This window comes from Labeo rohita, chromosome 14, assembly GCF_022985175.1.
Source record: "Labeo rohita strain BAU-BD-2019 chromosome 14, IGBB_LRoh.1.0, whole genome shotgun sequence".
Taxonomy (NCBI): domain Eukaryota; kingdom Metazoa; phylum Chordata; class Actinopteri; order Cypriniformes; family Cyprinidae; genus Labeo; species Labeo rohita.
The window spans coordinates 17642209-17670207 of NC_066882.1; the positions used below are offsets into that span (position 1 = coordinate 17642209).

The following is a 27999-nucleotide window of genomic DNA, read 5'->3' on the forward strand; positions in this document are numbered from 1 at the left end:
AATGATCATAGCAGTCATCATTTACTCCCGATCATTTATCGCCTTCATAATAATGTGCTAGTTAGTGAGTTTAGCGGCTAAACGCGGCTAATGTAAACAGACCAGCTCGTCACCCCACCGAAGAGAGGGGCGGGTGAGCAGAGCTCATCATCATTTAAAGGAACATGCGATAGAATGGCTCGATCTGAACAGGGCTGATTTTTACAAGGTAAAAAGGGTGTTTTTTTACATTACCAATGAGAAATTTTACCCAAAGTATGTTATAGACTTCTTATTAAGACCCTAAAGAATCATATCAACCTGTGGAAAATGGGCATCCGATGACCCCTTTAAGGACTCAAATACAGGACTGACAACTGTATTCTGCTGCTGTGTGAACGTGGCCTAAAAGTTTGCATTTTAGTAAAAAAATAATTATCTGCAGATGAATAAAAAAAAAAAAAAAAACTATGGAAAACCTGAGCATTTTACTAAATTCAACTCACTTTAAAAAAAAAATTGGATATATATACTGTTACCTTTGAATGTCCTCTGAACATTCTGAAACAAGTTAAAAAAAAAAAAAAAAAAATTTAACTTTTAAAAAACGTTAGACAAATGTCCAACTAAAATTTCAGGGGAAAAAAAAAAATCTCCCATGAACAATTTATAAATGTTTTGTGCAAATATTTTGAGAACATAAAAGACAAAACAACCTTGTTCACCCAAAAATGAACTTAATGAAAATTCTGTCATTAATTACTCACCCCATGTTGTTCCAAACCCGTGAAGCCTTCATTCATCTTCGCAACACAAATAAAGATTTTTTTTTGATGATATCTGAGAGCTTTCCCTGTTTAAGGCCCAGAAAGGTAGTAAGGACATTGTTAAAATTGTGCATGTGACATCAGTGGTTCAACCGTTCAGTCAAAGCATGTTCACGAGAGTACCAGGATGCAAGGGTGTGGCGCTGCTGACGCAGGAGCTGACATTCTGACGTAGAACCCGGATGCACTGTGCCTTATTTGTAAGCTGAGGAATGAACTCGTAAGCATTAACGTGGAAGAGAAGAAATTGTTGAATAAACTCTTGTTTTTTTGTGGGGGTATTTGCGCACAAAAAGTGTTCTCGTACCTTCATAACATTACAGTTGAACCACTGATGTCACATGGACTATTTTAACAATGTCCTTACTACCTTTCTGGGCCTTGAATGTGTCAGTTGCGTTGCTGTCTACGCATGGTAAGAAAGCTCTTGGATTTCATAAAAAATATCTTAATTTGTGTTCCAAAGATGAATGAAGGTCTTACGGGTTTGAGACGACATGACAGTGAGTAATTAATGAAAGAATTTTCATTTTTGGGTGAACTACACCTTTAAACAAACATTCTATTAACGTTACTGGAAGAATGTTCCTAACTTTCAGAGAATCTTGAGCCAAAGTTCTGAAAACATTCTCTGTTAGCATGGATAGTATTACATCCTAATGCCATTTTTATGCCATGGTAAAGCACAGGTAAAAGTCATATCACTAGGAACTGTGTTTATCAAAGTTTTCCCAAGTCTTGCGGTCAGGCATAGTTAAGAAAACAATGGATTTACTGAAGGATCAGATTTAACAAAGTTTATAACAATAGAAGCTATTGTTGCTGGTTAAGCCCGCAAAACTATTTTAAAGGGCTTGGACTTGTTGCATAAGTACTGGCATGAGTACCAGATGGTACTGGTACTGCCGTTTTAAAATGGCACCTCAAACTCAACTCTGACTTCTACCAGTACTCTGCACACCATTATGCTTTTAATGACGGTAATCGCTCTGCAATTAAACACTTGCATGCTGCATTTGTAATAAGGTACGATTAAACAGAAGCTGCATTAAAACAAGTGTTTTTGCTTGGAAAGGAACAGGAAGAAAATAACACACGTCATGTGCTAAAGGAAGCTGATAAGATGTTACTGCAGATCTGGTGTGTCTCAGACAAGAATCAGTACAAAGAGTAGCTGTGATGTCTCTTGGGGGGAAAAGAAATGGCCATTTGTGAGCGCTATCAAGAAATTGTTTATGAAGTGCACCGCTGTCCTGTTGGTTTTCATTCACTGGACGCCTGAGTCACAGTCTATTACAGGAGCAACACATCACAGCTCTCTCCATGAAGCCAAACGAGAAAGCGAGGGAGGGAGAGACCTGCTTTTTTCATTGCCATGGTGATAAAATGACATATTCCCACTGCAAGCCAATTCGAGTGCATCTCTGTCAAGAGCGTTTGTACGCCATGCTATGCTTTTAAATTCCGCCCAGTCAAAATGTTTCTTCTTGCATGTCCTTGCTAGACTGTAGTGCGCCAAGCAAAATATTGGTCTTTGATAATGAGTCTTTATTTGCATAATGAGTCCTTATAGTCAAATTATGATACTTTCAAGTTATGATGTTTGCATTAAGCAACTGATTACACGTCAGGGTCAGAAATGAAAGGAACACCCAAAATATAAAAATTCGGTCATCAATTACTCACGCTTATTTTGTTCTAAACTGGCATGAGTTACTATGAGCTGACTGGTTTCATCATTTATAGATTTTCTCAACACTGACGCTGAATTGAATTAACATTCAATTGTTTTGAGCTGAATAACAACATAATTGTCTTTTTAGATCTTTGGATTTGTCTCATATTTGATGAAGTTTGCATCATTGAATCTGTTTTTCCAGTTCATTACTGTATAAAGCTGCTTGAAACAATGTGTATTGTATAGCACTATATAAACAGAAGAAGTTTTGATTTAAAGGCACCATAAACATAACATTAAAATAACTAGTCCATGCAGTTTGTGCCATATATTCAAATTTTCTAAAGCAGCACAAAAAAACATTGTCATGATATGCTTATGGTGCTTTTTGAAACTTGAATACAGTACCCATCCAATGCCTCTGAGGAAAAATTACCAAGACATTCAAAATTTCTCCTTTTCTGTTCCAGAAGAAATAAAATCATAAAAAATATGGGAAATGTTACTTTGGCTAAACTAAAGACAAAAACTAAATAAACAAAAAAAAAAGCCTTTTTTTAATAACTTCCAATATATTTTGTGCAAATTAATGTTATTATTTGTAAATTCTTATATACATTGTACAGTCATTTTTAATCTAATTATTCAGATTTTATAATTTATAATTTTTATAACTTATTATGAAACAGCATTTCTAATAAAAAAAAAAAAGCACTCATAAAGGATAAAAAAAAATGCATCCAAATGTCCAAATACAGTTGAGGTCAAAAGTTTACATACACCTTGCAAAGTCTGCAAAATGTTAATTATTTTACCAAAATAAGAGGGATCGTACAAAATGTATGTTATCTATATATCACACAAAAGATGTTTACATAGTCCACAAGAAAAGAAATAGTTTAAATAATAAAAATGACCCTGTTCAAAAGTTTTGATTCTTAATACTGTGTTGTTACCTGAATGATCCACAGCTGTTTTTTGTTGTTGTTGTTTTTTTATGTAGTGATAGTTGTTCATGAGTCCCTTGTTTGTCCTGAAAAAGTATACTGCTCACTGTTCTTCATAAAAAAATCCTTCAGTTACCACAAATTCTGTTTTTTGGGCTTTTTTGTGTATTTGAACCCTTTCCAACAATGACTGTATGATTTTGAGATCAATCTTTTTACACTGAGGACAACTGAGGGACTCATATGCAACTATTACAGAAGGTTCAAACGCTCACTGATGTTTCAGAAGGAAAAACATTAAGAGCCGGGGGTGAAAACTTTTGAACTGAATGAAGATGAGTACATTTTGTCTAAATATCCTTCTGGAGCATCAGTCCTCAGTGTGAAAAGATGGAAATATCACTAAAAGAAAATAAATAAATAAATAAATTAATTAATTAATTAATTAAAAAAAACACACAGCTGTGGATCATTCAGTTAACAACACAGTATCAAGAATCAAGGGTGTGTAAACTTTTAAACAGGGTCATTTTTATAAATTCAACTATTATTTTCTCTTGTGGACTATGTGTAAATGTCTTTTACGTGAAATATCTTATTCAGGTCAGTATTAAATAAAAAATAACATGCATTTTGTATGATCCCTCTTATTTTGATAAAATAATAGTTTTTCAGATTCTGCAGAGTGTATGTAAATTTTGACCTCAACTGTACATGTCAGGTTAATGGAAATGGTCAAAGAATGAATGTTTGATATATATGATGGCATTCAGGTAAGAGACATACCTGGAGCGTGGCAGGAACATGGACTCTTTGATGAAGACCGATCCAGAAAGCAGAATGTACCAACACGTGCCAATGTCATCCGGACTGCGTGAGACAGAAACAGAGATAAAGATGAAGAAAAACGTCACTCGGATTCTAACAGGAAACAAAACATGCTTACTTCTAACATGTGGCCTGGTTTGCTGTATGGTTAGAGTCAAAGTAGCTGACACAGACACACATAACATCAATGCTTAACATAAACACTGTCATCATTTTTGTTTTGTGTGAGACACTTTGCCCACACAAAAGACGACATAAGGAGATTCCCAGAGGAAAACAGTGGACAGAGCGATCAAACGGCTAAGCGCGAAACACACACCATCTCTCTTCCTCTTGTAAGTGATGCCAGTTAAAATGTGACTGCTTGATTTATGTGTGTGTGTAGGAAATAACACACTGACACACAATCCCCCTTAACACTCCTTTTTTTTCAGGTCACAGAGCAGTCAGGAACGTTAGACATCTTCCAAAGCACGCTGGGCCAACGCCAGAAACGTCTTTCTAGCTCCCGGCGAGCCCCGCTCCGTGTCTGCCTCTCCAGTAAGTGTTAAAAGTGGAAATGTGAAAAGAGGAGCAATCCAATGAACAGCGGACATCTTGATCACTGAGTCAGAACAGCCGATACACACTCCAGTGAGATAACATGCCCAAAGCAGTGCTGGAGTTTATGAGCTGATAGACACTCCTAACATGAAGCAAATAACCCAGCTATCACGCTACACTGCACACTTCATTACTGCACATTTTAATAGTACTTGTTTTTCATTTGTTTTAATATGTTTTGTCTGCACTGAAATTTCTTGTATATCGTCATATTATCACACGATTCACTGGAATACTGATTGGTCGGTCATATAGAGTGCAACATTCAGGTTGAAACATCCTATTCATTTTCATCATAGGGGAATCAATTGTTAATATAATGACACACATCTGACTTCTTTCCCAGTTGTTTATGTTCATTTAAGACATAACTGACTGTCTTTACGTAAATACTCACAAAAAACTGACATTTTGACATTTTTTGTGTATATTTCACTATTTATGTGTGGACCTGAAACCCCAAGTACAGGTGATTTTCACAAAGGGTCATGAGTCGGCCATATTGGGAGCACTGAACGTACACAATGCCACTGAACCAAACTAAATTTGCATATTTCGCTGTTGAAAATAATCAATTATTGTCATGTTTTGGGCTGTACTAATCAGTCTGACAGGGAAAAACAATTGGAGTATTATAGACTGTCAAAAGTTATAACAAGTCAAGGAGAAGAGTGTAAAAAAAAAAAAAAAAAACACTGTCAAAAAAGGCGTTTGTGGTTGGCCAAACTGAACCAGGATTTCCAGGGCAAAAATCTTGACAACGTTCATGTTTGTTCTTAACATTTCCAGTCAGGTAGATAAAATATTAGGCTAATATCTTAATTAATACTGCTCGTATATCGCATATCTTTATCACCTATTTACTTTAGTTTGTCAAAATATGGCACCCTTACCTTCTTCTAAGTCCTTCTCTATATGATTTGGCAGCTTCCAGACGTTTTTTTCCGTGGTTTAGACAGCATAAATTACCAGAAAAATGTATTCAGTAGTACTTTAACTGTGCAATCCATGCTGTTGTTTACATCTGAGTATCTCCAGTGACATAAGTGCAAACCCCCTATACTTTGCTCGTCCGTGTTTAGCTCAGCATCGGAGCGTGTGCACAGAACGCACCTGAGGAACGGTCTTTGTTGTAGTTTAATGAGCTTTTAATGACTCTTTTTAAAATAAAGCATGTCCCTTAGTAGACTACCTTTGACAGTCACATTACATGATTTGAAATTATTTGGGCATTAAGCATTTGATGAGAAACCAAACGAAACTGAAACTAACATTTCATTCACTGCACTACAACTTTTAGCTCACACTGAATTGTTTTTCAAATACGTTGCGTGAAAGACATAATAGACACACATGATATTTTGGCCAATTACAGTCATCTAGTAGGCAGTTACTGCAGTAGCAGACCTATTATGCCCCTTCTTATAAGTCTCAGGTATATATAATTCTCAGGTGTCCCCAAATTGTGTCTGTAAAATTTCAGCTCAAACTAACCCACAGATTATTTATTATATAATTTTGAAAATGCCTATTTCGAGTGGAAGCAGAAACACGCTGCTTTCGTGCATGTCTCTTTAAATGCAAATGAGCTGCTGCTCCCCTCCCCCTTTTCCAGAATAAGCCTGTGTCTTTACAGCTCATAACTTAAATACTCTGCTAAAAACATTTGTTTGTTTTTGATTATCATGTCTATTGTGCTGAAATAATGCGTTTTAAACCATATTAGTTTAAACTTCTGATATAGGATTTTTTGGACGCACACATTTTAAATGTAATGCATTAAATTAGCTTTCATGTTTATTAATGTATGCAATTTCAGTAATAAAAGTTCATTTTTCTAAATAGGACACAAATTACTTGTTTATTTTAAGAGACCCATCTTATTTTCTCATGTATATTTAGTATTGCTCTTTAATAAAGAAAATGACTTCTTATCTTGATTAATCAATGGAATAATCGGTAGAATACTCAAATACTAAAATAATCGATAGCTACAGCCCTACATCCGAAGCAGTGGCTGTCACACAGCATGAGTACTAAACTAAGTTCTCTTCCATGTCTTACTGTGCTTAAACTGTCAAATACACACAAGTTTATGTTAAAAACACACAGGAGTTACAAAAACAGTTGGTTATGTCTGTAAAGGTAAACAGCTGGGAAAGAAATCACATGCTCATATTAGATCTGTGTGGAAGCAGCGTAATATATGGTAAATAAATCAATAAATTCACTGCTCTTTTGTCTCCTTTGAGGCTGGGACTCTAAATAGTGTTCTGTGCTCGTCTGTGCAGCCAACAACAGAACAGTTAGTATGCTTTGCTCGAACTTTCGCCATGGCGTTAGAACTGGTACACCGTTATCATTTGCAAAAACAAAATGGGGCCACCGTGGATGGAAACAAACAGATTAAGAAGCGGCAATATTATAATAAGATCTCTTTTCTACATTACGGGGCAGCTAAATCTGACACGCTCCTTTTTTCACATTAACAGTTACTGGGTTGTCCTTTTTCACCTTTTTTGGGTTGGTAGATGCACTGGGTACTGATTATTTCACTCAAACACAGAAAACGTCTGATTTTCATGATATGTCACTTTTAAATTAATAGATTTATTCAAAATGCTTCATGGGATTGTAGTTCTTTTCCTCATTAAAGCACACAATCTTGATTTTTTTCTAGATTTTCTTGCTTAAGCACAGATTTTTCTTCAAATCAAAGTTTGGAATGCCACAAATCACCTCATAGCTGGTTGGTTTGGTTTGGTTCATGGCTTACAATTCTCTAAAAAATAATTAAAAAAAAATAAATAAAATACTTCCGGAACCATGGCCACTCAGTTTCATATCTTCTCTGTCGTCAATGGCAACACCGTCTATCGGACCTCTCATTCAGTAACTGAAACCGGTGTCTCTAATATCACACCGCAGAATTGCACTTATGTTTCATACAAACACAACTACTGGCATCCTGTGTGTCTGTTATTGATTGCAGTAAAAAATAACATCCAAGAAATTCATTGTTAATATTTCTGTAGTACGGTTTCTGTAGTACTTTTACACATGATGATAGGAAATTTTTTAACAAAAAATGTATACTATAGAGATACAACTATAATGGAACTCAAATCAAAATTTCATGTTCACATATTTATTTGTTGAGTAGCCAAATACATTATTCCAAATTTAATTAACATTATTTCACCTATTTAAAAGTTCATATTTTTGACACACTGATTTCTTTACATGCAAAAACATTCTCCAAACTTCTAGATGTTTGGGCTGAAATGTAAACCCTACACACATACATAAATACTCGCTACATTGCCTCTATAGGACTAATGAGGCAGCTCCTGACTGCTCTCAAACGCAGCACGAGCACTGCTTGCTTTATTCGTTCTCTTTCTGCATCGCTCCCTTCATCATTGCCGCTTCTGCTCCCTCTTTTAATCGTTTTTTTTTTCCTGAGCGTGCGCAGACAAAAACGAAACACTCAATTATTAATCAGCAGAATGCAGAGAGAGAAGGAGAGAGCGGGAATGATGAAGGGTGAGAGACGGAGAGCGTGAGGATGTTCTGCACCATCAACGGAGCAGCGCTGACTGAACTGGGTCACTGAAACACTCTTCCAACGCTCATCAAATGCTCATCAAGCACACAGCAACAGCCTCCAGCCCCTCAGGAACGACTGGGGAGCAGAAACGAGAGCAGGAAGTCAGGCATGGTTTGGAGGAATATGGACGGACTTCATGCATTCATCCTTGGGGGTTATTTATCTGCTGATATTTAGTCAAGCTAAAAAGGAAATTCTTAGTTCAAGGTTAATATTTGTCATAATAGAGTGTTCATCTCAAATGCAAAAGAAATCGTTGAATACATTTTGGTTATTTAGGTTTTCTTTGCACATAAAAAGTATTCTTATAGATTTATTACATTACGGTTGAATCACTGATGTCACATGAAGGCATTTCACATGAAGGCTTTCAAGGCATTTCTGGGCCTTGAAAGTGGTAGTTGCATTGCTGTCTTATCTTAAATATCTTAATTTGTGTTGTGAAGATGAACAAAGGTCTTGCGGGTTTGGAAGGATATGTGGGTGAGTAATAAAAGGAGAACTCCACTTCCAGAATAACAATTTACAAATAATTTACTCACCCCCTTGTCATCCAAGATGTCTTTCTGTCTTCAGATGTAAAGAAATTATGGTTTTTGAGGAAAACATTTCAGGATTTTGGTGCCCCGATTTTGAACTTCCAAAACGTAGTTTAAATGCAGCTTCAAAAGGCTCTAAATGATCCCAGCCGAGGAACGAGGGTCTTATCTAGCGAAATGATCTGTCATTTGTTTCAAAAAATAAAAATTTGTATACTTTAAGCACAAAAGCTCTTGTAGCACAGGCTCTGGGATGCGCATCCACGATGCTACGAATTAGTTATGGGTCATTCTTGAACGATTCATTCATTTTGAACGAATCTTTAATGTGACTCGGGAAGAACGAGTCGTCTCAGGGAGTGATTTGTTCAGTCGCGCATGCGCAACATCCTATTAGGTTCTGTACTGGAATTAGTTCACCTGTTTCGAGTCTTTGGGTTTTTCGAGTTCGTTCATCTTATGGGGCTGTCGCGTGATGAACGAACGACTCAAACCTGAAAACGTGTCAGATAAGAGGTGATGTGAGCTAATCATAGACTAAAGACCCAGGTAAACAATGAATTCATCTTTTCTGTTTCTTATAGCATTATAGTTTTGTCTTGTTTGTCGTGTGATCAGCGTTCGTGTAAGCAGTAGATGTGTTAGGGAAGTAACACGTAACATTTTAATTATATTTTGCTAAAATTAATGAAATGACTGGAAAAAAGATTTGTTCATTTTGCTGAAGGAGACTCAAAGGTCCAAGACGGTAAAATGATCCGAACTTCCCATCACTACTACGAATTACGTGTAAGTTCATGGTCTGTGTACTGAGTATGGCGAAAAACTCCATCTTATTTTCTCCTACAACTTGAGAGGAGGACATTGTTGTACCTTTTTGTTTGTAACCAGCGTTTATAAATTTACTTGCACGTTCTTAGTCTTTGCGCGTTTGCTTTGTAAACACTGGGTCTGTAGATCCGCCTGCGTTCCGCATGACTATTTGACTTGATTCAATAGTACGTAACATCGTGAACGCACATCCCAGAGCCTGTGCTACACAAGCTTTTGTGTTTAAAAAGTATACAAAATTTTATTTTCCGAAAAAAAAATGACTGATCGTTTCGCTAGATAAGCTGGGATCGTTTAGAGTCCTTTGAAGCTGCATTTAAACTACATTTCGGAAGTTCAAAATCAGGGCACCAATGAAGTCCATTATATGGAGGAAAATTTTTAAATGCTTTCCTCTAAAACAATAATTTCTTTATGACTGAAGACAGAAAGGCATGAACATCTTGGATGACAAGGGGGTGAGCAAATTATTTGTGAACTGTTGCTCTAGAAGTGGACTTCTCCTTTACTGACAGAATTTTCCATTTTGGGTGAACTACCTTTTTAAATCAAGCAAACACAAGATATGGTTCTTTTCGTGTTGATGTGCCTGTATTTCTGGTCTGAGCTGTGCGTTTGTGCCCAGCGGCATTTCTAGGCATCTCTGATGGGAGTCCCAGCAGGAATACAGAGAGAGTGATGGGGAGAGGGAAACCTTCTCTATACCAGCTGGTGGCCACGACTGTAGGAGAGAACCCTTCTGCTGAGCTGTTTGTGTGTGTGTTTGTGTGTGTGTGTATGCATCAGACCAGAGTACAGAATGATGGATCACCCATGCCACTACAGAGCAGCACTCCTGCATGCACACACTCACATACAGACACACTTTTATGTGAATGTTGCCTGAGTACTCAAAGTCAACAGCTATTCTTACACACATAAAAGGCTTTTATAGGGGTTTTATTTCTATTGAGGCTGTTCAGTGCAGAGTGGCGGGATGACAGCAGCCTTACTGGAGTGTGACAACACAGATGAACTCAAAGTCATCCTACTATAAATCTCAGTGAGACTGCAGTTCTACAAGAAGAAACAATACTTAAACAGCCAGTTATTTTTTATTATAATTTTTTTTTACTGATATATATATATATATATATATATATATATATATATATATATATATATACATACATACTCACACACACACACACACACACACACATATATATACATATATATATATATATATATATATATATATATATATATATACACACACACACACACACACACACACACACACACAATACCATATATATAGTAATTATGATTTTAAATGTTTTTTTTGGGGGGGGGGGTGTAATATGCATACATGCATACATACAAACAATAAATATATATAGTAATTAAGATTTTTTTTTTTCATGTTTTTGGAAGAAGTCTTTTATACTCACCAAGGCTGCATTTATTTGATAGATACAGAAAAAAACCTGTCATATTGTGAAATATTATTACAATTTAAACTAACTCTTCTATCTGTACATATTTTAAAATGTAATATGCTCATTTGCTGCTTGAGAAACATTTCTTATTATTATGAAATTGACACTTTCATTTAGCAAGGTCCCATTAAATTTATCAAAAGTGACAGTTAAGACATTTCGACTCATTAAAGAATCGGGGGGGAAAGAATTACTGATTACACAAACATATTAAGCAGTTCTGGCAAGCATAAGACTTCTTAAAATAATAAAATAAAATAAAAATGTATTCCAAACTTTTGGCCAATAGTTTAATATGAATTCATACATATACACATGTGTACACACACACACACACACACACACACACACACACACACATATACATATCTATAAATATCTATAAATATCTATATATATATATCTATAAAAAACACACGCGCGCGCACACACACACACACACACAACCTTTTGTACTAAAATGCTGACATTAAAGCAAAAGACAGTTTCACACATCTGGAAAGTAGTGAAAAAAATACAAAATTGGTGCTATATTGACCACTCTGATATAAATCACAGAAAAATCTATCTCAATCATCCACTAAAATAGAATAATTATGCCTTCATTAATGATGTTAAAGTCTAAATCTTGTTTAAGAGCATAATTAGCATGAAAATGAAAAAAAGTCCCTGAGCAAAGTCCCCTGAGGTTTTCAACTTGTTTAACAAATTTAAACACCGCTTAAACATTATTTACAGAAAGCAAAAATCAATGTGCCCCAGTAACAACATTAAAACTTTTATCACTTATATTTTTAGAACCCCTAGTGTGATATTATTGTCCTTCCACCTGCTCCAAAATAAAGCATAAAAAGCGTGTCTTTATATCATCTCGGAAAGCGTGATGTTTGTGTATTTGGCACTAGCGGTTCAGAGGCTGTTGTGGTGGAAGTGGTTTGTTCCTGAGGGAAATCAGCAGCAGCACACACAAGTCTGAAGATTATTATTAGTGCCGAGCTTTAAAGCAGCGAGCTGTCTAATAAAAAAACAGTGGAGTGAGTCGCTGAGGAACAGCGTCAAGGCTGGTGTAGCAGACTCAGTGGAGTGTTAGCACTTAAATAGTCTGCCACTGGGAGTATATGGATGAAAACAACCACATAAAACAGAGGACTGACTCACACAGTTATACAAATCCACAACTATTAGATCAACCAAAAATATATGCTTTAGCCTATTAGACAAGGCTGACAAACTTGCATCCCAAAAGAAAGTTTTTGTCATATCCACTTCACAGCTAATGAATAGCAGGATGCCGTACGATGTCTGATTCCTGTTGTTTTCAAACACACACTTATAGATGTGCGAACTTGCTACAGCCAATCAGATATAGAGCCTGTAAAATGAACAGATGAATTACATTTTTCATGCCAAACTGTCATCAAATCCAAGACACAAACTCACACAGAGCAATAATTAAGTCACACAGAGGTCTTTTAGTTTAAAGATGGTGCAATATTTAACAAACAATTTTTTTTTTTTTTTTTTTTTTTTTTTACATTTTTCCCTACTTAGTTAGTTATAGTTAGTGCACCTAAATTAATTATTATATAATTATTAAATTGAGCACTTTAGTCATTCCTACAGCCTGCAATTTGGCTCTCAGGTCTAATTTCGGGTTACGTTTACATTAATCTGGACACATTCGGAAACTGCATTTTCGTTTTGAAACACACTTCATCCACGCACACATTTTCCCTAAGTCTCATCCACACTGAAATGCCGAAAACAAATTTGCTTTACTGTGCATGCGTAAAGCCTCATAAATGCTCAGTGAGACGATACAGATGGAACAGACTTACGTTTTTACGCAATTCTTCTGGCAGGATCATTTTATTTAGGAAACTGAAATCTCATCATTCACTGATTCTTCCAGGTCACACTCATTCACCATTATAATTTTTGATCTAAAATGCAACTGCCCTAATGTTTTGCCACAAAACGGCAATGCGAGCAAATTTTCTGTCATCTTTGCAGGACTGTAATATGAAGAGTGTACAAAGTAACACATCTTTAACAACAGTGAAAGTGAATAGCACTAACAGGCACAGTACCAGTATAAACATGGATATCTTTTGGTACAATATGCGTCACATGACTAAACATGCGTCATTGTTTTTTAAAAATTTATCCGCATGATTTCCGTTGATTTCAGTCTTCATATAGTCAGTTTTTTAAACAACAGAAAACCATAATTTTCTGAGCCAATTTTTTGACTTTGTTTCTTCAAATTATGGATGTCTCGATTCAATTTGAGTACTCAATGTTTTTTTTTTTAAATCCTTAATTGCCTTTTGCCCATGTTAATTAACCGTCAAAATACCGGAAGTGGTGCATTCCATAGAATTTTACATGTTGTTTGAACATTAATGTGTTGGCAGTGTATGTACAAATCTACCCTATAATGATAAAAATCCATGTAGTGGTTTTTAATTAATCTGTAAAAATAATATTCCCTTTTCCAAATCGAGCCATTTTCAGATGCCTGTCGTTGTGGCGTCACACCCACAGAGGCCGCTCCCACGATAGTTGATTGACATGAGTGTCTTACCTGAGATCAGTTTTAACAGTCCAACCTCCACGTTTTGATGCCGGAGCAGGGATGTAAATTAGACAAGAACTGAGCAATTGAGGTGTTGTGTTGCTGGATGTAATAATGAACATAGTGGTCGTCATTTACTCCCGACATCTGAGCTGCTGAAGATGAAGTGCATTAAGTCTGTCTGTCAAGGGAATGCACCTCGCGATCGACATATATCCGTCTATGTTCGCGCAAATCATTCGTGATCCAGCTTAACTTACAGCAGAAGTGAGTATAAGGGTTTTTTTATGAATCTTTGCGATCGCCTTTCCTAATAACGTGCTAGTTAGCAAGTTTAGCGGCTAAATGCGGCTAAAGTAAACAGGCTCGTCAATCCACAGAGAGAAGAGAGGGGCGGGGTGAGCAGAGCTCATTTGCATTTAAAGCAGCCTCGACCAGAACAGGATGATTTTTGCAGAGCTGATTTTGGCAAGGTAAAAAGGTTGTTGTTTTACACTACCTTTGAGAGTTTTTAACCAAAGCATAAGATAGACTTTTCATTAAGACCCTACAGAATCATATCAACTTGTGGAAAATGGGCATCCGATGACCCCTCTAAGAAGAGTTTTGACGTTTTGAAACCTGCTTTAATTCAATATGCCCATTTCTATGAAACTCTAGCACAAATGACATAGAATCAACTGACCTAAAAGTGACCTAATTCTGCAGCAGTAATTAACAGTTCATGGTAGCAACTTTCCAGTCTTACACAGGCACAAAAGGCTAGATGCTATCAGAGACAATGAGTAAATGAGACGTTCCCCTTTATGGACAAGGGGTAGTGACCCACGGAGGGAAGCACACACACTTCATCTTCCTCCAGGAGAAAAGAAAAATGGAGTGTGAAATTGGAGGGGAGTGTCTGGGTCCACCCAAGGGAATATATATATATGTGTTTGAGCATGTTTGTGTGTGTTTGTGTTGGCCCAAGGACCAAAAAAGTGTTGGGCGTCAGACAATGCCAACATAAACTTCAAAAAGCGCTGAGAGAATACAAGCGAGGACTTTTTAAAAACACACATGCCCTGCTCTTGAGATGAAGGGCGAATCTAAAGTGGGTCAGTGTGTCTTAGATGTTGTAGATCAATAGCTGTGTGTGTTTCACCCAGAAAGCCTGTATTCCTCATAATGCCATTTTCAGCTACTAGGATACTCATTATAACACAACAGAAGGCTCATGCAGCGCTGAATATAACGCTTTTGCTTCAGCGAGTTCACATCTCACCTTTGTAATTTGATAAGTCTTCTCAAAAGCGGGCTATATTTATCGTCGCTTCTGGAGTGGCACGATCTTTGAAGATTATTTGTGGTTATGCATTGCACATCCTACAAAGGCTTACAGATGCATAATGGCTTTAAACAAAAGGAAATTGGATGGAAAGCACGGTTGTTACTCACTAATAGAGCACCTCGTTGGCTTCATGTCTTTCGTAGCGGACGGTTTCACACATTATCCTGAAAAAAGAGGACAGGAGAGAGAGAACCATAAATCAGTGACATATCCAAACTTAATGGTTCCAAAAGAAGCAATGAACCTCATATTTTTGTCTGCGATTATGAAATGTGTTGTGAAACTAAAATGGATTTTAGGAAACAAGTCTTGTTGGTTTTCAGGTCTGGTTGGCATTGTTTCGAAAAGAAAAACAATACAGGCTGCCTGTTGTTAAAAACAGCAAGGACAAAACCGAACCATGTTTGTGCATGACATATTTCAGTGTTGGTTTATGCCAGAAGTGCTGTTTAAGCAAACTCGGATGTATCGCCGCAGAACAAAACATTCCAAAGGACAAAAACATTCTTCAAAAGACATTCCTTAAAGTTCAGCTCAGTTGGAGGGTAGAAAGTCAACCAAGTCCATCTGACACATTCCTGAAGATGTGTACGGACCACTGAAGGGGTGTTGGAGGGGTCAGGTAGGGTTTGGAATGTTCTGGAACACCGTGGTCAAGTAGCGGAGTATTTTTTAACCCCCAAATATGCACGTCCACATGTGTGTAAATATAATGACATGAAAACCTTGAGAGGGTAGTTCAAGCGATTTAAGAGTTCAGACAGCATTGCAAATATCTAAAGCCCAAACTGTTATTGCAAAACTAAAATCATTTACACCATTAATAACTTGAATGTCCTAACTTGCAAAATAAAATAAAATAAAATAAAATAAAACAAAATGATATTAGTGGACAACTTAACTAAAAATAAGTCAAAAACTATTATTAAAAAGTTAACACTGATAAATAATTGTTTACACATCATAAAACAATAAATGTCTTGCATCAAATACTTACATAACCAAAAAAAACAAAAACAACAACAAAAAAAAAACAATCTTTGTTTGCCTTGCAATATTTTCAAAATAAAATGACACTAGTGGACAACTTTTTTTAAGTCCAAAAATATTATTTCAGCTATTAATTAATTAATTAATAAATAAATAAATAAATAAATAAATAAATAAATAAATAAATCTTTGTTTGACTTTGTTTGCTTTGTTTGTCAATATTTGCTAAATAAAATAAAATAATATTGACACTACTGGACAACTTAACTAAAAATATCACTCCAAAGCTAAAAATATCACTCCAAAACTAAAAATAAAAATAATAAAAATAAAATAAAATAAAATATAAAATTAATTTATGAATAAATTAAAGTTAAATAAAATACTGATAAATAACACAAATTATATAAAACAATAAATGTCTTGCAACAAATACTTACATAGCAAAAAATTTAAATAAAATAAATAAATAAATAATTCTTTGTTTGTCTTGCAATATTTGCAAAATAATACAAAAAAAGACACTAGTGGTAACTTTTATTAGTACTATTATTTGAGCTACTATTAATAAAAAATTGACGTCCAGTATTTGCAAAATAAAATAAAATAAAATAAAATAAAAAATAAAATCAATTCAAACTAGTTCACGACTAAAAATAACAGTCCAAAACTATTATTAAAAATCCAATACTGACAAATAATTGTTCACTAAATAAAATAAAAAATAAAATAAAATAAAATAAAATAAAATAAAAATTGACACTACAGGACAAAATAACTGAAAATAACAGTCCAAAATTATTGTTAAAAGACTAATACTGATAAATAATTGTTCACAAAATAAAATAAAATAAATAAAATAAAATAAATATATTTAGACTGGTGGACAACTTCACTGAAAACAACAGACCACAACTATTATTAAAAAAGCTAATACTAATAAATAATTGTTCACAAAATAATAAAATAGAATAAAATAAAATAACTAAAATAAGATAAAATAAAATACAAATATAATTGACACTAGTGGACAACTTAACCGAAAATAAGTCTAAAACTATTACTAAAAGGCTAATACTGATAAATAATTGTTCACGAATTAGACATACAATACATAGCAAATTAAAAAAAAAAAAAAAAAAAAATCAGAGTTCGTTTGATTTGCAATATCTGTAAAATTAAATTAAATTAAATTACACTAAAACAACTAGAAATAGCAGTCCAAAACAGTTTAAAAACAGTAAAAATAATGGTTCACAAATTCACAAATTCTAAAACAACAAATCTTTACTAGTTTTGATACATGGTTAAATAAAATAATATTAAAAAACACAAATTAAAAAACATACAACATTTAAAAAAAAAAAATCAAATGTATCAACCCAAAAATTGCATATCTGTCTCTCCTTCACACATCTGTATGCATAACCCACCACCCACCCCTGCTTGACCTCAAAAACATTTCTGCATTTTTTCCATTCATTTATCAAATCCTTCCTTCAGTTTTACCTCAGCTGGTGTTCCCGAAGATTGGACAGCGCCTCCATCCCATGCAAGTAGGAATACACGATCTCCAGGTCCTGCAGGTAAGAAGAGAAAGACAGAGAAAAGATCAAAAGTCTACTCAGCTGTAAAAGCACACACTCTCCCAGAATTCTCAGCGATGGACGAGAAGACATTTATATCATGTTGAAGAGTACAGAAAATGGCACTGTTGAAACACATGGAGAAATGCAGTTTCACAACATCATAACAGTAATAATAATAATAATAATAATATGTGATTAAAGCAATTAAAAGTTGCAGCTGTCCTTACAACACTTTTCTCTTGTATCCCTTACTACTTTTTAATATTAAAAAAAAGTATATAATAATAAATATCATTTATAGGTCTACAGTGCAAACAGGCTTGGCAAGACGCTACTAAACAAACAGTCTCAGGTCCCTAAACAGGTCCTTTCACCAGAGAGCTATAAGTGGTTCTTCAGACAGACTGGTCACAGTGTCCATGTATCTGAGGCCGAGCACACGGCGGGCCCTGTCCCCTTCCACACCGATGCCACAACTGGGCTGCCTTTGTGCTCACAAAGGCATGCTGGGATAGCGATGGGGACAAAAAGAGGTTCTGTGCTCGCACACAGACGCACTTGATTATGAACTAAGAGACCCTGTGTGATGAGGAACACAAATGCAAACACACAGCTCACCAAACATTTGCCTTCTAATATAGTAGAAGTAAACCTCTGCCTCCTTGTTTTCCTATTAAGACTACAGGACCGCTTGTTAAATAAGAACTGAAATGGAAGAAAGTGACAACACATGGCTGCACTGGTCAGGTGAGCCAGAATAGGTAGTATTTTTGGACATTTGTAAATATGCTGAGATGCAGTTTCAGACTAGATGTAAGTGAAGTATTGACTTGAAAGCTTAAAAAAAAAAAAATCTATAGGCTCTGTATTTGTAAGACCCTAAATTCACCCTTACACAAAAGGTTACAGAGGGCAAGGCCACATGAACAAACTGTAATTGAATCTAATAGTGACCTTCATCTTCTGCAGTGTCAAAAGAGGCTAAACAGAAAATTGCTTCAATGATGTTTTGTCACCCCCTGCTGTTAAAACCGGTAGCCTGCATGGAGAGTTGGGGGAAATTATGAAGAAATAGTAATATATTAATAGGATAATAAATAAGAATTAATATTACTTAATAATATAAACAAATCTAATAAACTAAACTAAATAAATAATGTATTAATAAAAATAATAACAAAATATTTGGAGAGTGCAAAGAAGAGCTCATTATTACAATTATATTTTAGTTGACTTTTTTTATTGTATTTTTTGTGTGTGTGCATCAAAATAAATAAACACATTACTTAATAATAAAATGTATTATATTAAATAATTACAAGACTATATAAAACAAGACGATTATTAGATCGTTATTAATTTATTTTAAATGTATTATTATTTTTTAAATTTATTATTATTTATATTTATTTATTATTTGTATATTTATATTTATTATTTTTAATTGTCATTTTTTTTTACATTTTTTACTATTTATTTAGTAATTTAATAAGAGCTTATTGTAATTTTTTGTTCAAAATTTTTTAATTGTCAAATATTAAAATATTTTTATATTAAATAATTATAAGACTATAAAATAACAATATAACAATGCATTCACAAAGGTCTAAAATAAATATCTTAATATTATTTTGTTTTATATATAAAAAAAAAATATAATATGAATTTAAAAATGCATGCCCAAAATGTCTTTTTTGCCATCTATTTATTTGGTAATTTAATAAGAGCTTTTTATTTATTTTTTTAAATCTTTTTTTATTGTCAATTTTCTTGCGCATCAATTTAAAAAAAAAAAAACAAAACATAAAGATATGCTCAAAGGTCTTTTTTATCTATTTATTTAGGAATTTAGTGAGAGCTTATTTGTTTTTTTAATGGTCTTTTTTTACTGTAATTTTTTGTGCATCAAAAAATAAATAAATTTTGTAATATTAAAAAAATGTCTTATATTAAAGAATTATAAGACTATATAAAATATGAACATGCATGCCCAAAGGTCTTTTCATCTATTCATTTAGTAATTTAATAAGAACTTTATTATTTTTTATAATTTATTATAATTTTTTAATATCTGTGTATAAATATAATGCTTTTTTATATTATAGTATTAAAATGCTATTTAAAAAACAGAAAGAGTTTGAAGACATTTGCCCAAAGGTATTTTATTTAATCGATGTATTAATTTAATAATTTATTACTAAATGAGTGAAAAGTAGAGTTTGTTAGAATTATTTATTATCTATTTATTTATTTTATTTATTGGAGTGGATTAAAGCACACTAGGTCTTCTGGGTGGTTACTAGGGTGTACTTCCGTTTCTGCTTAGAAACGCAATAGCAGATCTCATTTCAACAAAGCAAAATCATCTGAGGCATCAATCATATCTGCAGCACAAACGGTGTGCATGTTACTCGTTAAATTGAATGCTTTTGTTTTGTCCAAATCCATAACTCTACATATGAGCATCAGTAATAGTGACGCTTGCTTTAGAGCAAGCAAAAACAGAACAATAAGACTGTGACAATGACAAAGGACCTCCTGGTTGCCATGCATTACAAAAATCCTCCACTAGATGTCAAGCTAGTGTAAGATTTCAGTGATTCGCGTCCAGCTCTTTCTTCTCCTCTTAACGCCTCTACTGGCTGGAATGAAGCTTTACCAGAACACTGTGGCTTTCTTTTTTCCCCCCTCAAATATTACTAAATTCAACATGGAAAGAATGTGCAGAACCCCATTTCTTCAGTCCCAGTGTCCCCATGAGGAGTTTTCACTCCTTTATTTTCTTTCTCTGCCAGGAGTTCATAATGAGACCACTACAACTCTCTAAATGCACAATGAGAAGCAAGAGTTTTCAAATAATATACTTACATGTGGGAAGAAGATTTTGAAGTAAAGCCATTTTTTGCTATTTTTCATCAGATGTACATATGATAAAATCCTAATTCATTCTGAAATTAACTTAGTTATATTTATTTAAACTCTGAATAAATGAACACTGTAAGTTAATATTTTTGTACTCTTTTGTAATGACTGATTGACACATACAAATATTTTATATTGTTATTATCAACTAAACATTTTTGCTAATGGAAACAAAATTGTAATAATACAAACAAACAAATATAAATAATTAAATAAATACATAATATAAATAAATAAATATTAATAAAGCAAAACAAATATTAAATGCACTCTTTAAAAATGTAAAAACAGGGCATAATTTACTCTATTAATATAACGGAATATTCCACATTGACTTTTGAATTTAATTTCTTGAGTTAATGAAAATGTCTGTAAAATGAATGGATAACATCCTGGAAGATTTTTTTTATTGATCTATTTATTATTATTAATTATTCATTATTATTATTATTATTATTATAATTATTATTATTATTTACAGTGCAAAAAAAAACTTTTAAATAAATAAATAAGTACTGAAAAAAAACTTAAGTTTTAAAATTATTTATTGTGAAAATATATATATATATATATATATATATATATATATATATAATAGTAATAGTACATGTTTGTGGTTATTAATTATAGATTTTATTGTCTTCAGTTCCATCGAATTTGATGATTATACCTTTTATTAGTTGTTGTAACCCTATAGCATGCTATAAACCAAAAAAAAAAAAAAACACACTATTTTACTATTGCTGTAATAACCAAATGGTCTTGAAGCTAGGTCTGAATCATTCACACATCGTGGGCACTGTTTACACACACAAAGCAAAAGGGTAAACAGAGAATCTGGAGGAATTACCACTACAATAGCCATCACTTATTTATTTATTTTATTCCTTCATTTTACAAAAAGCTGAGCCTCTGGCACAATTTTCCAACAGATGCCAGGTTCAGAGTTAAACGCCACTAGGTTTTCGTATACACTTTGTCCTCTCTTTCAGCGTGGTGACTATTTCCTCCCAATGTGCTTTGTGACAAAGGAACTATTGTGTTTTGTGATTGGTCAAACACAATATGCGAAGCCCAGGGCACTCGATGGTTACGCAACTCTCGTGGGAGTCAGTGGGTGCCGTGGTAACAAGCTGAGCGACAAATACTGCTGAGACCAGGTAGAGCAGGAATGATGAAACCGGTGAGTTATGCAAACAACAGTGGCTGTTTAGCAGTAGCCTTGACTAAAACCTTCACGAAACTCAATGAACAAAACCATGAGACCGTGCCTGTACAGACTATTTTATGTGTTCCGCACAAGCCACAAAAGAAGCTCAGATATAATACAGCAAATATGAGCAGAAGTCCTTGGATATGACAATAAAGAGACACTTCTTTAGGGTGAGGGCTATTTTTCAATAGACAGGGAATAAAAGCCCACAATGACAATTGCATGGAAGCCCTGTCACTGAATAAAACAAAAAAAAAGGGTAATTATGACTTTTTATCTCACAATTTTGACTTTTTTCTCATAATTGTGAGATATAAACTCGCAATTGCGTTTTACATAATCAGAGCTGAGAGACGTAAACTCGCAATTCTAAGAAATAAAGTCAGAATTTCGAGATACAAAATCAGTATCTCAGTATCTCGCAATTCTGACTATATAACATGCAATTGCAAGTTATTCGTTTGAAATTGAGAGATATAAACTTGCAATTCTGAGAACATATCAGTCCTTTTCTCCCCTCACAACGGGACTTTATAACTAGCAATTGCAAGTTTGTTGTGAGTTGTGAGTTTTTATTTTGCAATTCTGACTTTATAAATCGCAACTGCGAGTTTATAACAATTCCGAGGAAAAAAAAAAGTCCGAATTGTGAGTTCTGAATCGCAATTCAGAATTGTGAGGAAAAAAAAAGGTCAACTGTGACAAAAAAGTCAGACATGTGAAATAAAAACTGGGAAAAAATTAAAGTGTGAGTTTATCACACAATTCTGACAATATAACTTGCAATTGCGAGTTTATATCTCACAGATCTCAGAAAAAAGTCAGAATTGTGAGTTTGTATCATGCAATTTTGAGAAAAAAGTCAGAACTGTGAGAAAAAAGTCAGAATTGCGAGAAAAAAGTCAGAATTGCGAATTTTTATCTTGCAATTCTGACTTTACTTCTCGCAATTGTGAGTTTATTTCACACAATTCTGACTTTGTACCTCGCAACCGAGTTTATAAAAGTCAGAACTGCAAGTTTGTATCATGTAATTCTGAGAAGAAGAAAAACAGAATTGTGAGATAAAAAGTTTTTATAATTATACTAAGGTATACTGTACGGCTTCAGGAGAATAAAATGTCAAATAAAATGTTAAAAACAGATATATATTTTAAATATTAAATACACTTATTTTATTGCACTGTATTCTTTAATTTTATTTTTAGAACTAGCAAGATAGGAGACAGTAAGATATAATACTACATAGCTTCAAAAGAACATCACATTGAAACGTTTTCGTTTTTGAGTTCCACAGAAGTCTGGAAACACTTGAATAAATAATGACATGTCAATGACAATTGGTAGCAACGATAATTAAATAATTTCCATTTCTGAGTGAACTACTCCTTTAATGTCGCATGTGAAAAATCAGGCGATCAGCAAAACCGGCTCAAAGCAGCAAATTATATAAGCAAAAATAGCATGCTTTTATTTTATCCTGGTAATATTTTACCATCTGATGCCATTGTGCAGTGCCAGCACACTGCAGCTGTTTGTACACATATTTTGTTATAGCATGTATAATGCTGGCTGTCCAAGACAGTGACTGCAAAAAATAAACTGCAGTGTGTTGCTACTTAAAATGCCTCTTCTCAGCTTTGTATCCCAACATCTTGAATGCAACCCATTACGACGCATCTTGAATGGGTCAAGAGGCTCTTCACATTTCACTCAAGGCATCACTGTGACCATGGCAACCGGCAGTCTAAGTATCTACATGATCAGAGTCAATAATTTCCCTCTATAGCAATAAACAGCGCTGGGCTCAGCTGTCTGAGCAGGTGGCATCTAAAAACCATCAGTCCGATGAGGACAATCATCCCAACATTAGGCTAAATTGTATCGTTGGCAGGGTAACTAGCCTCAAGAGTTCCTAACCACAGATCGAGAGTGGTTTGCTGGGTATCTGCATGACTTAATCAAAATCCAGACACAGCATCCAAGGAGAAAGAAGTGACCTAAGCAGACATAATCAACATGCAATGCCCTCCATTTATAATGAGGGATGTTTAAAGGGGTAGTTCACCCAAAAATGAAAATTCTGTCATTAATTACTCACCCTCATGTCGTTCCAAACCTTTAAGACCATAGTTCATCTTCAGAATATTAAGATATTTTTGATAAAATCCAAAAGCTTTCTGATCCTGCATAGACAGTAGGGAACAATAAAGTCTAGTTGTTGCCATATTTCTGTGTGCGTCAGTGCAACATGCTAAAGACGGATGTGAAAGTTATATCGCTAAATAAAGTGCACCACAAATCGGTCTGAGCTTTGAATAACGTTAACTGTACTAGCAGCAAGTGTGTGATGCAGTTTTGCATGCGTATGAGCCTGTTTACAAACCTGTTGTCCAACAAAGATATCATTTATTGACATGCTTTTTCTCCAAATTCACTTAATAACATAGTCAAGTGTTTGAAATAACCTTTTGCGATCAGACGTGGCTTCATATCACAGAATGAGGCTGAAATCATACTATGCAATAGTATTATAAAGGCTATGTCGTTTATTGTTGTATCAATCGTATGTTTATTGTCTTCAAGTTTCCTAGGTTAAAATTCTTCTATCTACAGCCATAACTGGATTAGAGATTCCTGGAGCGTCGTCACTACTACTACTTCTACTATAAAAAATATGTGGAGCTTCTGCGCAAGGGCACCCTCCGGCTTCCAAATCAGAAAGACCTTTATTGCCAAGTGCGTTTCTCACACAAGGTATTCGTAGAATTTAGGAGCTTCCATTCCAGAAAGTACAAACAATTTCGCTCGGTTTTCATCAAAACTATATTAATTTGTGTTCTAAAGATGAACTAAGGTTTTACGGGTTTGGAACAACATGAGGGTGAGTAATTAATGACAGAATTTTCATAAAAAAATTTAAAGGGTAAACCATCCCTTTAAATTGAGTTCTATGATACAGTGGCACAGCACAGTGGCGTCATTGACACAAAGAATACATATATAAAATCCTAAAATCATGATAATTGATGTTAAAATCGACTGACAGTCAATTCTTAGTTTGCTGTTAGCATGTTGCTAAGCTAACAGCATGATCGATAAACATTGCATTAACAATGCATTAAATTTATCAAAAGTGACAGTAAAGATATTTATTATGTTACAAAACATTTCTACTTAGAATGAAATGTATCATGGTTTCCACAAAAAAAAATTAAGCAGCTTCTTAAAAATGCTTTTTAAGCAGCAAATCAGCGTATGCAACCCTGGACCACAACACCAGTCATAAGGGTCAATTTTTTTAAATTAAGATTTATACATAGCCGAATATATACACTTTCCATTGATGTATGGTGTGTTACGATAGGACGACATTTGGCTGAGATAAAACTATTTGAAAATCTGGAATCTGAGGGTGCAAAAATAATCAAAACACTATTGCTTCAAATATACCCGTGCTGCTTAAGACTAGTTTTGTGGTCCAGAGACACATAATAAAACGATTCTAAAAGATCATGTGATTCTGAAGACAGGAGTAATGACTGCTGTACATTTAGTTTTGCCATCACAGGAATAAATTCACTATAGGAATTTACTATATTAAACAGAATGTAATGATATTAAACAACATTACTATTACATTTTTGATCAAATAAATGCATTCTTGGTAAGCACATTTACCAACCAAAGAAAACCCTAACTGATCCCCAAACTTCTGACTGTTGTGTACAAATACTCTAATAGCACAGAACACTCAAATGCTGGTTAGTTTTATTTTATCAACACTTCTCAGTACTGAAAGTTTTGTATTTAAAATTCACATTTCTCTAAATTCGTCAGCCAACTTGGAAGGGTTTTTTCCACCGAGTGTGCCACAGTGCATTCTGGTATTGCTTCTCTGCCTTAGAATTTGGGCAAAAGAAGATATCTATGCCGCCTACATTTTGAAACAGGCTGCATGTCAGTAGCACGCCTACGATGTCTTAAATTCCTATGTAGGCAGCCCACTACGTTTTGGGGCAGAGCCAACGTGTTCAGTTCTCCATAAATGTAAAAACAAGTCTCAATGGGCACCTAAAAATAAAATGCATGACCACCAAGGCTGCATTTATTTGATCAAAACAGTAATACTGTAAAATATTACCATTTAAATAACTGTTTTCTATTTTAATATATTTATGTAATTTATTATTGTCATGGCAAAGCTGACTTTTCAGTATCTTCAGTGTCGCATCCTTCAGAAATCACTTATTAGGAACGTTTTTTGTACTGACTCAAAACTTTTGAAAAGTAGTGTAACATACAAAAAAGGGAAGACCAAAATTTGATCACTGATTTCCAAATCACATTACATCACGTCCAATTAATGTTGCAAGTGAAAACCAGGTCACAAAGCCAGCGCATCACAGCAAACTATACATGTAACTTCCCATATAAATAGTATAGTTTCCTCCCCATAATGCACACAGGTTGCTATTTTTCCACAAATTATGTTTGAAAAATAAAAAATAAAAAAATCAGCTCCCCCTACACATTGCCATTTTGTTGTCAGCTCTATATTTACCCCTTTAAGAAGATCTGCCCCTTTCAAGTGCCATGAGGTGTTTAATAAACACTTCAGCAATGCACATATAGCCAAGAAGGACACATGGCGTCTGTCCTGAAGGTCAGCTTTGACCCAGGCTGAGCACTAAAACTGCCCTCTTTCTATCACGGGTCTGGTAAATGGAGGCAGGGGGCCCATTGGACACAGATCCCATGACAGAGGAAAGGCTGTGCAGCTTGTGGCCGTAGGGAATGATCGAGATTCCTGGGATGATAAACGCATGATGAAGCGAGGTTCTGTCTTATGAAAGCGAAACAGATAAACGAAGACCTCTCAGCAACATTCATCAATACTATTTTATAAGACACACAAACAAGGAATACATACATAATAGAGAAAGTCTATTGGGGGGGCGAATAATAATAATAATTCACAATTTATAATTACACAGAAACATGTCATTACAATTACAATAATCTTTATTTTATTTACAGCTTTGCAAAAAAAAATCGTTTATAAAAGCATTTTTATTATATAAAATTGCATTTATTTTATTAAATTGTTTCTTTATTATTAATATTTAATAAAAATCTGTGTAAAATATAATAAGATTATAATATAAAATAGCACAATATATATATTTTTATATTATTTATATTACCATCCTGCCTAACCATGTAGAGTTGCTTAATTATTTATGCATACTGCATGCAATACAGTTATAAACCATATATTATATGTGACCCTGGACCACAAAACCAGTCTTAAGTCGCTGGGGTATATTTGTAACAGTAGCCAAAAATACATTGTATTGGCTTTTCTTTTATGCCAAAAAACATTAGGAAATTAAGTAAAGATCATATTCCATGAAGATATTTAGTAAAATGCCTACTGTAAATCTTATCAATTTCATTTTTGATTGCTAATATGCATTGCTAAAAACTTCATTTGGACAACTTTAAAGACGATTTTCTCAATATTTAGATTTTTTTGCACCCTCAGATTCCATATATTCAAATAGTTGTATCTCGGTCAAATATTGTCCTATTCAAACAAACCATACATCATTGGAAAGATTATTTATTCAGAAAAAACTGACCCTTATGACGGGTTTTGTGGTCTAGGGTCACATATTATTATTATATGTATTATTGGCTTTACACTTTGATCATATATAGAACATGCAATATCCTATGGAAGCCCATTTCCGCCACTGAATAAAAAAATAAAATTAAATAAAAAAGGTAAGTGCTACGTTTTATCTCACAATTCAGATTTTTTTCTTGCAATTACATGTTTACATCTCACAATTTTAATTTTTTTCTCAGAATTGCATAATCTTGCAATTTTGCGAGTTTATATTTTTACTCTTTTGCACGTTCAAGCAAATCTGACTCTATAATTGCAATTGCAAGTTATTACATCAGAATTGTCAGATAAACTCACAATTCATAAAACATATCAGTCTTTTATGACTCACAATTGCGAGTTTCTCACAATTCCAGGGA

At 34.1% G+C, this 27999-nt stretch overlaps 1 protein-coding gene across 7 annotated transcripts in view; it reads right to left on the minus strand.

Moving 5' to 3' along the window:
* rapgef2b (Rap guanine nucleotide exchange factor 2b) overlaps window positions 1-27999 on the minus strand; it is a 128555-nt gene that overhangs the window by 73783 nt on the left and 26773 nt on the right. For all 7 annotated transcript variants that reach the window (XM_051128250.1, XM_051128248.1, XM_051128247.1 and 4 more), the window contains exons 2-4: window positions 17731-17801; window positions 15339-15395; window positions 4218-4301 (exon numbers count right to left, since the gene is read on the minus strand). In XM_051128250.1, coding sequence (XP_050984207.1) covers window positions 4218-4301; window positions 15339-15395; window positions 17731-17801 — 212 coding nt within the window. The remainder of the gene's footprint in view (window positions 1-4217; window positions 4302-15338; window positions 15396-17730; window positions 17802-27999) is intronic.